At 34.4% G+C, this 13220-nt stretch overlaps 1 protein-coding gene across 1 annotated transcript in view; it reads left to right on the top strand.

The window, feature by feature from the left end:
• Positions 1–12599, top strand: part of shdb (Src homology 2 domain containing transforming protein D, b) — a 41453-nt gene extending 28854 nt beyond the window's left edge. Inside the window, exons 5-7 of the mRNA XM_073844485.1 lie at positions 4506–4671; positions 5876–5995; positions 11612–12599. Coding sequence (XP_073700586.1) covers positions 4506–4671; positions 5876–5995; positions 11612–11798 — 473 coding nt within the window. The 3' untranslated portion in view covers positions 11799–12599. The remainder of the gene's footprint in view (positions 1–4505; positions 4672–5875; positions 5996–11611) is intronic.
• The last annotated feature ends 621 nt before the right edge of the window (positions 12600–13220 follow it).

Here is a 13220-nt window from a genome sequence, read left to right on the forward strand (position 1 = left end):
CCTTGTTTTAGTGAAAGACAATAAAAAAGATATAAAGAGAGAAAGAAAATATGGTAAAATGCCCACAAAATATTCAGATTTAGCAGTATCTCAGAGCTTTAATTGTCGCATTAGCAATAAAGTATGTGTATGTTATATGCCACAACATGTGTTAATTGAATCCAGACGCCTAGAAAAAAAATCCTCCAGATGAGGTTTTACAGCGGACATAAAATGCTACCAAAGCATAAAGCGCATTAAGACTTTGTTTGCACCTTCAGTAATAACATCCATTGTGTAAATTGAGACTTAATCACAGTTTTGCAGTGATGTAATATCGTTTCTTTTTTATTACATGCTCAAATGAGGCTTTCATTATTCCAGATGGGCTCTCGCACTTAGAGTAATCTGCCGTCTCTGCACATTTCTAGCCAGAGACGCATTTCTCAATAGCCTTGTGCTTTAGTAGTAATGATGTACGAATGCAGTGGCCATCTGTCCCAGCATGATGTATTGTAGCCCAGAGATGACCTTTGTGGCGAGTGGTTGGCGCTCTTCGGTGTGGGTTTTTCTTTTTTTGCAGGCCTGCTAACAGGCACTGATGCGCTGCCCTTTGTCAGCCTGACTGGGTCTGACAGGCATGCTGGACCGCAGGAGTGATGGGACAGTTAATGTAGATCATTATAGTCATGCAGTGAAGGGCCAGGAAGGTCTCAAGCCAATGTAGATGGATGTGCACCTGTAGGTCTATAGAGTGTGTAAATCTCTGTCTGTATAGATCTACAGTGGAGTTCAACATTAGAAAACCTATAATTTCTTAAATTTCAAGGTCACTGCTTAGTCCTATTTGAAGTTGTTCCAACAGGAGTAGAAGGACAGTTTAAGCATATTTCATTAATGAATTGTATTCGGAAGCACTTTTTTTTTTTTTGAGATATCGAAAAAAGAATCGTTCAGGAAATGGTATCGAAGATAGAGAGAGTCCAGAGGTGTGTAGTGTAGTTCATCTGCGTGGTTGGTCACTTTAGTTGGTTCATTAAGAATTACACTGGATTATTTGTGAAATCGTCTCCATCATTGGTGGAATTAGGCAGATTATTTACAGGGTTATCCGGGTTTGAAGTAGGATTAGCGAGTCCACTCTCCGATTCTGGTTCTCCAGATGGGACCATTGTACCGCGCCAGGCATCAATAATGCACAGGGAGCGGGGCGAAAGAGTCTGTGACATTCTGTCTTCAATAATTCACCAGTCAGCGGGGGGGCATATGGGCCCGCCTGTTTCTTTTTCCAAACATCACCCCGTCGTGTTCTTTTCGAGAGGGCGCGATGAAGGGGGTGGAGGTGTCGGGTGGTGGTCTGTTTATAAAGATGTCACACACCTCCCCTTTGGCCTATTCTTCATCTTGTAATCCTGTTTGAGAGTGTGATGCGCTTGTATGCCTTACAAGACGCCCCATGTAAGTGTGTGAGTTGGAATTGAGATGACCGGGATGCACAGATGTGGAATTTTTGGGCTGATAATTTTACTTTTTAAAGTTTTAACCCATTCTAACTAGCTGATTTTTAAAAATGATTTGAGAACACAATGAATTTTAGACCAGATTTTTTGTTGTTTAGTGTAAGAGTAAGTTCTTCATGGAATTCTGTACATATTCTAAAAGTATTGAAATTCAAAACTGCATTTCTAGCTTTAATACTTCACAATGGCTCGTGTTTGAGCGTGTATATATGTGTTGGTAATGAGATTTATAGGATTGAGATGGTAATTAGATGTTGAGTCAGCTCTCACATTGCATTTCCTGCCTGATAAGCAATGCACGTAGACTGACATCGCTGGATTGCCTCTCTTTTCTCAGTTATCTCTGTTTCACTCCATTCTCTCTCTGTCTTTCACTGTCTGCATCGTTCGCTCGCTCTTCGCCGACTTAGATATGAAAGATCTGACCGAGCTGCCGTGGCCTCCTCCGGTCGGACAGCTGGAGGAGGAGCCCATCTGTGGCGAGCAAGGTGAACTTTGACCCCTTCTTCCCACTGCTGCACCTCCAGTGTCTTGTATCTGTCAAGCTCGCTGAGTCACTGTATTGCTGAAAACCTCCCGTTTGCTTCCTATTTGCTTTAAAGCACTCCCACTCAGTGCTGCTCTCTTCAGAGTAGCATGTGATGACTGCATGGGGTCAGTTCTGTCATCCAGTTATGTTTTCATTTGGGATGACACCATATTATAGTTCTAGCCGATATCGGTGAGGTTATTGTTAACTAAAACTATTAACTTTTGTTTTTGTTAATGGATATTCGAACAGAAGTTAAGTAAGTTTAAATTGCAACAATATTACTAAAACTAAAGTAAATAAAGGTAAATAGAAATATTTAAAAATACAAAAACCAAAAAAAGTCAAAAGCAATTAAAAATGACTAAAACTAATATAAAAATATAAAAAAGCTAATTTCAAATCCTGTGCATCCCTACTAAATGTAAAAAAAAGTCAATATGTAGAATTAAATATCCACCCTACCGATAAATTAAAAAACATTGGTAGATAACCAATTACGTACAGATAAATCATGCATCCCTAGTGTCCACACTTGACAGAACAGTTGAATTAAAGGCGGCAATGATAATCTAAATGTAAAAATGTGAGGAATGAGCATGTAGAATTAAATACCTGTTTACCGATAAATCTACAGATAAATTTAAAAGTATCGTTTAATAACCAATAAGGTGCTGGAAACTTCATCCCTAGTTTTTACACTCGGTTTAAAACTTGAGTTCAATTCCACCCATCCTCATGATCCTCAGGTCTCTTTTCACATTATGTTGTTTGGCTCTGAACCCTGAAACGAATATCAATAATTATTTAATCTATATGAATGACACTAAAATAACACTAGCCGATACAGATAAGGTGATAACTTACCAATAAATGGCAGATATTGTAATTCTAAAAGACAAAAACTAAAATCAGTCATTTGAAATGCAAATTTAGAAGTGAATTTAAACATTACAACTTTAGAACGTACAGTATGAAAAGATTTAAACAATTTTCTTTTAAAGATATCAGATTTTTGCCGATATTTGACATGCCAATATTTTTCAATTCATTTTGACTGATTGCCATTTGCCAATACCGATATATTTCCTTTTGGAAACAACGCCAAGTTTCTCCTGTGAAGAGATTACAAACAAATTATTTGTAATTTTGGATAGTTTTGAGCAAAAAAAAAAGGAATTTATTCACTAAATAAACAATAGTAAAGTTCTTTTTATAATGAGAGAACATTAAAAGCTTTGAAAATAACAAAAATCCCTCACAAACTAAATCTAAAGCAAACGAGCTGTAAAACTGTATAAAAATCTCACTGAATACGTCATTCTGTATGTGCATTCTAAGACTATCTTGAGCATGTAGCATTATCTTGAGCATTAACATTTAGAATTAAATACACATCTACCGATAAATTTTAAAATATCAGTTGATAATTGATAATGTGACACAAACTTGTACATCCCTAGTTTTAACAGTTACTCACACTTGACAACATAGATGAATTAGGGGCAGTGATGATAATCTAAATGTAAAAATGTGAGAAATAAGCATGTAGAAAATAAATACACATCTACCGATAAACCTACCAATAAATTTTTAAATATTGGTTGATAACCGATAATGTGACAAATTTGTACATCCCTAGTTTTAACAGTTACTCACACTTGATAACATAGTTTAATTAGGGACAGTGATGATAATCTAAATGTAAAAATGTGAGAAATAAGCATGTAGAATTAAATACACATCTACCGATAAACCTACCGATAAATTAAAAAATATCAGTTGATAACCGATACTGTGCCGAAAACTTGTACATCCCTAATTTTAACAGTTACTCACACTTGACAACATAGTTGAATTTGGGGTGGTTATGATAATCTAAATGTAAAAATGAGCATGTAGAATTAAATACACATCTACCGATACATTTTAAAATATCCGATGAGGTGCTGAAAACTTGTGCATCCCTAGTTTCCACACTTTTTTTGATATTTGGTTTTGAGTTTGTTTCCACCTCTCATCTGGATCCACAGGTTTTTTTTTCTCATTATGTTGTTTGGCTCTGATCCCTGGTACATTTGCGCTATAAACGTGCCACCTTAATTTCCTACAACCCCCCCCTGTTGTTTTACTCCTTGCTGTTTTGGTTTAGACTCCTCCTGCTCTGCAAAACCAGTTTTGTTAACTGTCCTAACCAGGCATGATGTGAAAAACATCTGATGTTTAATAGCAAATTTACGGAACAGGATTTTCAAGACATTTCACAACAGGTGGCGCAACAAACCACTGCCATGTGAACTCTAAATCTGAGATTATGATGAACAAGTTTGATCATTTTGTCATGTCATTCCTGGTTGTTACGCAATGTTATAAAACAGTGGTTTTTTTTTTTTTTTTAATTCAAACTACTTTTTCCACTCACATTTTTGCTACTGTTTGACGCTGACGTCTTTTTCTCTCTCGCTGTGCCCATGCAGTGCAGTTTGAGGGTGCTGAGTGGGACCGTTCCTGTTCTCCCACAGAGCGCCTGAGGTGTTCCAGGCCTCTGCCAACCACAGGCAGCATGAAGCTACGCAAGCCCAGCGAACCTCATTCCATGGTCGGGGAAAGAGTGGATCCCACCCTGCCCTTGGAGAAACAAGTGTACGTCCAACACGCACCACAAACCAATAGAGGTTTGAAGAAAAAAAAATGAGTGGGGAACAGAGACAGCTAAGCTAAAAATGCCACAATTAGAATGCTATCCCATAATGCATCTTGTGGCCTCTACATTGAAATTCTGTCATCAGTTACTCAGCCTCATGTTGTGCCAAACCTGAATGTACTGTTGCAACTGTACAATGAAAGTCAATGGGGTCCAAAACATGAAGGCATTTTTTCTTTTGGCTTCCACAGACTTCCTACAGGTTTGGAACAACATGAGGGTGAGAGAATTTACATTTTTGACATTTTCAAGGAACTTAACAGTCTCAGTGTGACGTCTCGCGCCTTTGGGAACGTCAACCTACTGTGTTATTATTTTATGGCTATGAGAATATGATTTATGGGGGCGGTGTGCATGGTTGGGCCATTAGAAAGCGCAGTCAAGTGCGTCCAAAATGTGCCACAAATTAGTCAGCTGCTCAGAATACAAAATTCCCCAGACACATCAGACGGCAGCTGGAGTCTCACAGGGGGAACATGCCACGACAGTCACAAACATACGTTCCCTCACAAAATATTTACAGGTGTCATATTCAACACGTTTCATCATGCCAACCAAGATGTTTTTTCCTCAGTCGCAAAAAAAAAAGAAGGTTTTTGAGGAAAATGCTCTCCATATATACTCCATATAGTGGACGTCAATGGGAAACAGCAGGTTGAATGTCTAAATTTCAGTTTCAAAGCAGCTTCGAAAGACTATACACGATCCCAGCCATGGATAAAAAAAGAACGATTTGGGATGATTTTGAAGTTGGAGGAGAAAATTAGAGTTTTTCGCACTACCGTACCTTTTTAAACTGAAGTACATGGCAGTGCTAGTGCAAGACAAGCATTTGTGGTTAAAAATATATAAATGTGAAATTTTTTTTTTTTTTTTTAGAAAATGGCCAACTTTTTCACTAGGACCCTTATTCCTCAGCAGGGATTGTGTAGAGCCCTTTGAAGCTGCATTGAAACTGCAATTTGGACTTTCAACCCGTTGATTCCCATTAAAGTTTTATATATTTTTTACTGTACCTTTAAGACTTCTAGATGTTAATGACGTCTGTTTTGATTTGCTGACCTCTTAGAATTGCTGAATACTGGATAGGCATTGATTTGTAAGTAGTTCATGGTTGTGATATCAAGTCCTGCTGTTTTTCAGATGGTATCACGGCGCTCTGTCGCGCTCTGAGGCCGAGTCTCTGCTGACCCTGTGTAAGGAGTGCAGTTATTTGGTACGAAACAGCGAGACCAGTCGCTTGGACTACTCCCTCTCTCTGAGGTACGGCACTGCACCTCTTCCATTACCCGGCATAGCAACATTTTATTTCTCCGTTCCCTCCATTACCGTTAAATGAAGTGAGCAAATCTCATCCCCATTACCCCATTTCAGCTAATTGCCTTGTGTTTTGCTTCATTTGTGTCTAGTTGTCTGTATCTTAGTTGTTTTTGTTCTTCATTCTCAACCACCTTTTTTACTCTTTTTTTCACCCTTCGGTAGAGCTAATCTTTTTAAAGGAAATTATTGTTTTAAAGAAAAGAAAATATTACGTTATAATGTAATATAATGTGTATCTTACATTTCCTTAGTTTGATATATTATATATATTACATATTTTGTATATTATGTAATATAATTCATATGTTTATATTTGAAATATATATTTTTACATTTCTTGTTTATTTCCTCCTTTTTAAAGAATAAAATATAAATGTATATGTAAATGTAAACCTCACATTTAAATATAATACATAATATAATATATCATATCATAAAAAAAAATTCATAGAGCAGAACAAAATATTTTTTCAAGGTTTATCATATAGAACAAATGTATTTATTTTTTTCAGACTTGTTGTTTTTGCATGTCATATAACAGAAATATAGTTATTTTTAATTTTATTTTGGGGAAAGCATTTATGTTCAGCCATATTTGTGCATTTTATAGAACAGGCTAAAGTAATTTTTTTTTGTTTAATGTTTATAATATAATGTTATATTTTTTTTAATTGCAATTGAATCTAATGTTATATATTTAGTTCACATTTAATTCCTTTTATATTACTTATTTTACATTTATTTTATAATATATTTATTAGTTTAGTGTACAAATTTACATTTATATATAATATTTTATAATATAATATAATATAATACAGTTTTTAATTGTGCATTTTATGTTTGCATCCATTTCCTTTATTTGTAATATTCTTTTTTTAATTTTGAGTGTTTTATATATGTATACCTTACCATAAAATGTCCTTAATTTTATAATATATAGTTTAATATATTGTACATATAAATTTATCATTTATAATTAATATAATTTATAATAAAATATTTATTTCCTTCTTTTTTAAAAATATAATGTAATATAATAGTTTTTAATTGTGCATTTTCAATATAATATTTTCCATTTGTTTACTTATGTATATTTTACATTTGTTTCCTTCATTTTTTAATATAATGTAATATAATATAATATAATAGTTTTTGTGCATTTTAATATAATATTTTCCATTTGTTTACATATGTATACTTTACATTTATATAATATAATATAATAATTTTATATATATATTTTTCAATTGTGTTTTATAAATGTATGCCTTACATTTATATAGAATAGTATATTTTATTCTATTAATTTTAATAAAATCTAATTATATTGTGCAATTTATATTTATATCTTACATTTATATTTTGTTTACATTTATTTAATTTTTTTTTAAATTGTGTATTTTATAGATGTATATCGTGCATTAAGTTCCTGAATTTTTATATAATATAATATGAAATAATTAATATAATATATTTATTGTATTATTTTTAATAAAATGTAATTATATTGTGCATTTTATATTTATAAATTACATTTATTTCTGTTTATATTTTTTGTTCACATTTATTTTACAATTTTGTGTATTTTATGGATGTAAATCTTACATTAAGTTCCTTAATTTTTATATAATATAATATAATTTGCATAAAATGAATTTCTTACATTTATTTTAACTTTTTTTATTTTGTGTATTTTATAATGTATTTTATCTTACATTAAGTTCCTTAATTTTTATATAATTTTTTAATAGTATTAGAGAAAAAAAAAATACCTTACATTAAATACCTTTACTTTTTATTTCCACACTATTTACTAAAATGGTCACATCAAAGTCTCAATTGTTTTAAACAATAACTATGGTAATATCGTAAAAACATGTTTATATGATATATTTAAATGTTACGGTTGTTTTGCTACAGTTATTAATAATCACCTATTTTAGCCACTATAACAATGTGGAGACTTTACCTTCCCTCAAGTGACATTTTCCAGTCAGTTTTGGACAGCGTTGCTTAAATTATCCATTTGATCTCACGGTTTGATCTCATATTTCACCATATTTCCTCTTCCATTGTTTTACTCCGCTCTCATATTGAACGTTTTCTCATAATTGTGTTTTTGATTTAATTTTCTCCCTCGCCTCCTTGGACAAAACAGCCCTGTCTCATTTGCACACTGATGCACTTTTTCGATAAGCTATCAGCTCGAGCGATAAGTGCTTATCTGGTCAAATCTCGCAGCTCTAATTACCACCTTGATCCAAAACCCCTGTTCCCCCTCCTCCTCCTTCTTCTTCTTCTTTTATTCTCCCCGAGCTGTAATCAGGCAGGTGAACAGCTCTTCAGTTCACAAAGCTTCTCCTGGCGGCGTTAATGAATATGAATGACCCGCAGAAAGCTGCAGGCACGAGCGGGGAGGCCTTTCGCACACCTGAACACACTCAGTAATCACACACGCCTAGTATTGCAAAGCACACTTTATAAGTCACGGGCAAAAACACGTTCAGCGACATGCTGAGACGTTGTTCGGATTTTTACAAGCTGTATTCGTGCGACAACCGTGGGAATGAATGAATGACGCCGTCATAATGTGGGACGCCCACAGCCTCAGAGGTCTGATCTAAATCAAAGCGACAGCGGCTCAACGTCGAGAGCTTTGAACGAGCCGCCGTTGAGATTCACAGGCTTTATTTCAAGCCCAGATTTTCTATAAGTGACTCTGTTCGGCACGTACCTGGCGGATAATACCTTGTTGGAGAGGACATGCTCCTTGAACACGTTAAGTCTGGAATTTTAATGCGCCCCTTGATTTAGAAAGGGGTGAGAAAGATGCTCTCGGGTGCTGTGCGTTTTCATTCACACTCATTAAGGTGAATGGTGTAGTACAGTATGACAGCTTCCAACTAACAAATGACTTCCTGTTTCTATACATAGAAATCCAGGCTTTTTGGACTGAGCCGTCTTAAAGGGGAGGTCGAGAATCATATTCGCACCAGGCCGTGCTGAACTTATGATATTCTTTTGCGCCATCACTCAGAACGTCCTATTTATCGCTGGTAATCTTTTGTTCACCGCTGACCCAAATACCAGATTCACAACTCCACCCAGGGATCAGGTTATATTAAAGCTGTCAAGTCATGATAAAATGATTGGAATGTATCCGTAGTTAGTTCGATGTCATCTTGATTACTTATCTTTTTTCCCCCCTAAGAAAATGTGTTGAAAAATAAAAAAAGAAGTATAACGCAAAGGTACTGTTTGATTCTCATGCCATATTTATATACAGTGGTCCTGTTACTAAGTTACGGAAAAATAATATAATAATGGCATGGTGTCGTCATACTAGTATTCAAAAAAAAAAAAAACTGTTGTATTTTTTGGTGTTGTTCAGAGAAGATAGCAAAATATTTTATTTGGGGGAAAGCTATGGAAGCCTATTTCCACCACTGAATAAAACATTAAAACAAGGTAATTCTGACTTTTTATCTCACATCAATAAAGCAAATTGTCCCGTCACGTTAAAGAGCGTGAAACACGCATTATTGCAAGACACACTGTTTGTATTTTGCTATAAAACTGACAGATTTTGAAAGCTGTTTTATATTAAAAGTACCGAAAGCACAAAGCTTATTGCTATTATTGGGTGGCTGGAGCACTACAGCTAGGCCTAATTAATGCAATTGAAGATGTGAAATATTATTTCCAAGCATACTGTCCCTGCGAGTATAACACATGGTATGATTTCTGCTAATAATCCCACATATATTCAAATTAATTCTGGTGGCCTGGCAATTTCTTCTCTATTTGACTTTATTTTCATAATTTTGACTATATTGTCAAAACATTTTGACTTTATTCTCAAAACGTTTCGACTTTATTCTAAAAACATTTCAACTTTATTCTAAAACATTTTGATTTATTTTTCGTAATTTCGACTTTATTCTCATAATTTCGACATTATTCTCGTAATTTCGACTTTCTCAAAACATTTCGATTTTGTTCTCGAAACATTTAGACTTTATTCTCGAAACTTTTAGACTTTATTCTAAAAACATTTCGATTTTAGTTTTTGTAATTTCGATTTTATTTTCACAACATTTCGACTTTCTCATAATTTTGACTTTTTTAAAACATTTCAACTTTATTCTCAAAACATTTCGACTTTATTCTTGTAATTTTGACTTTATTCTCGAAAAATTTACACTTTATTCTGAACATTTTAACTTTTATTCTAAAAACATTTCGATTTTATTCTCAAAACATTTCGATTTTATTCTCAAAACATTTCGACTTTATTCTCAATTTTCGACTTTATTCTCAAAACATTTAGACTTTATTCTCAAAACATTTAGACTTTATTCTAGAAAATTTTAGACTACATTCTCAAAACATTTAGACTTTATTCTCAACATTTTAACTTTATTCTAAAAACATTTCGATTTTAGTTTTTATAATTTCGATTTTATTCTCAAAACATTTAGACTTTCTCATAATTTTGACTTTCTTAAAACATTTCAACTTTATTCTCAAAACATTTCGACTTTATTCTCAAAAATTTTAGACTTTATTCTCAAAACATTTCGACTTTATTCTCAGAACATTTCGACTTTATTCTCAAAACATTTCGACTTTATTCTCTAAACATTTTGATTTTATTCTCAAAACATTTCGACTTTATTCTCAAATTTTAGACTTTATTCTCAAAACATTTTGACTTTATTCTAGAAAATTTTAGACTACATTCTCAAAACATTTAGACTTTATTCTCAACATTTTAACTTTATTCTAAAAACATTTCGATTTTAGTTTTTGTAATTTCGATTTTATTCTCAACATTTAGACTTTCTCATAATTTTGACTCTTAAAACATTTCAACTTTATTCTCAAAACATTTAGACTTTAGTCTCAAAACATTTCGACTTTTATTCTCAAAACATTTCGACTTTATTCTCATAATTTTGACTTCATTCTCTCAGTATTATGAATTTAATCTTGTTATTTTAGATTTTTTTACTAGGCACGAACACACTATCGTAATATCTCATAATTGACTTTTTTCTCATAATTGAGTTTATATCTTGCGATTATGACTTTGTAACACAGTTGCGAGTTAAGTCAGAATTGTGAGATATAAGCTCGCAAGTCTGAGAACAATAATCTTTTTTTCCACTCAAAATTGGACTTCATAACTTTTCTTGTAAAATACTGGCATGATATCATAGTATCAAAAAAAAATTGCATTACCATTTATTTGGTATGGTGTTATACCTTGGTATCTTTGTATAGAACAGAGCAACGTATTTTTTTTCAGGTTTATCACATAGAACAAAGTATTTATTTTATTTAAGCTTTTATTAGTTTTTTTGCATTTCATATAACAGAGTACAGTTTATATATATATATATATTGGAGAAAGCATTTTTTAGATTTTCAGGTATGTTATCGTAGTATCAAACTAAAACACAAACTGTAGTTTTTTGGAAAGCATTATAAGCTTATATTTTGTTGCCCAACATGCCTGAAGATTAATGGCAGTTTTGCATGTTCTTTTGTCAGGAGCTGCCAGGGATTCATGCACATGAAGTTCAGCCAGTCCAAAGACGGCCGCTACATTCTGGGCCAGAACAGCCCTCCATTCGAAACCATCCCTGAAGTGATCCACTATTACACCACACACAAACTCCCCATCAAAGGAGCCGAACACTTGTCCTTGCTCTTCCCTGTGCTGGTTCAGACTCTCTAATTGATCAGAGCACTACAGTCCTTGGTGCTGGATATGGCGTTGGGAATGAAGAGTTCTTGAATGAACACTCAACAAGATCAGCAAAAACATACGCAAACTTTTTGGTCCCTCATGTTTTTGATTGTACAACAGCATCTGGTTGAGGGCATCGACTTCTAAAATGGACATGTCAGATCAAATTACAGTTAGATCTGTTCACATGCTATTTCACATTCTTGTAAACACTTTTCCATCTCACCGAATGACCCTCCTCTGAACCGTACTAGACTGGTGGCAGTGAGACCTGTTGCTTGTCTAGAGTCGTCTGCCAGTGTTATTCTCCGCTGGGACAGTGGATTAGCTGCCGTTAATGTTTATTGATCGATTAGCAGCCTCTTAGGATGAGCAGACGGGCCTCTGTATTTTTATAGCTGCTGTAAAAGACATTTCCACACAGCCTTTTATGATTGTCCACTCTTTGAAATTTGTAAAGCCTTTTGGTTCTAGTAAGACCCTTGAGACCACACACGAATGTTGTTTGGTCCACTCAAGACAGTAGACCTCAGAAAACATTTTAATTCTTTCATTGACTTTGTTAGAGTTTGTCAGTGTGGCCGGTCGTAGATCAGTGCATGTTGGCAACGTATGTTGAGGACAGTAGCTGATTCTAAATGATAAAATTAAAGATGTGATGTTTGAGTCATGATCACTCACAGAGATGTTCCTGTAATTGGTATGTTAGGTCACCAATACAGAAAATGTGTTTTTGTAGCTGCTGTTTTAAACTGACTTACATGTGTTAAATAAACTTTCTAAAGAGAATGCTATTTAACAGCTGTTGTTTCTTAAAGATTTCCCGAGGACCTTTCCTGGGATCAGGAAAGGTCCTTGAGTCAGGATTCGAACACGGGACACCCGGAGCGCAATGGTGCTGTATGTCGGCGCGCTGCCCACAAGGCTATCGGCACCGAACAGCTGTTGTTTCAAACTGCATTTCATGTCAGTTGCTGACAATTTGAGGTCTAATTTGTATTTATTTATTTTTACGTTTGTTGTTGAAAAACAGTTTTGTTAGGATGTTCTGAGTGCATGATAGGTCTTTGTAGGCAGTTGCTGAGGTGTTCTGGATGGCTACTCGAGTGTTCTGGATGGTTTGGTGGTTGCTAGGGAGTTCAAGTTAATTGCTAGGGTGTTCTGAATAGTTTTTAGTGTGTTCTGGGTGGTTGCTGGGGTGTTTTAGTTGGTTTCTAGGGTGTTATGGGTGGCCACTAGAGTTCTGTATGGTTAGGTGGTTGCTAGGAAGATGCAGGTGATTTCTAGGGTGTTTTGGATAATTATTTGGGTGGTCTGAGAGGTAGCTAGAGTGTTCTGGGTAGCCATTAGAGAGTTCTGGGTGGTTGGATGGTTGCTAGGGAGATCTAGGTGATTGCCAGGGTGTTTTTA

The sequence above is a fragment of the Garra rufa genome, chromosome 7 (assembly GCF_049309525.1).
Source record: "Garra rufa chromosome 7, GarRuf1.0, whole genome shotgun sequence".
Classification (NCBI taxonomy): Eukaryota; Metazoa; Chordata; class Actinopteri; order Cypriniformes; family Cyprinidae; genus Garra; species Garra rufa.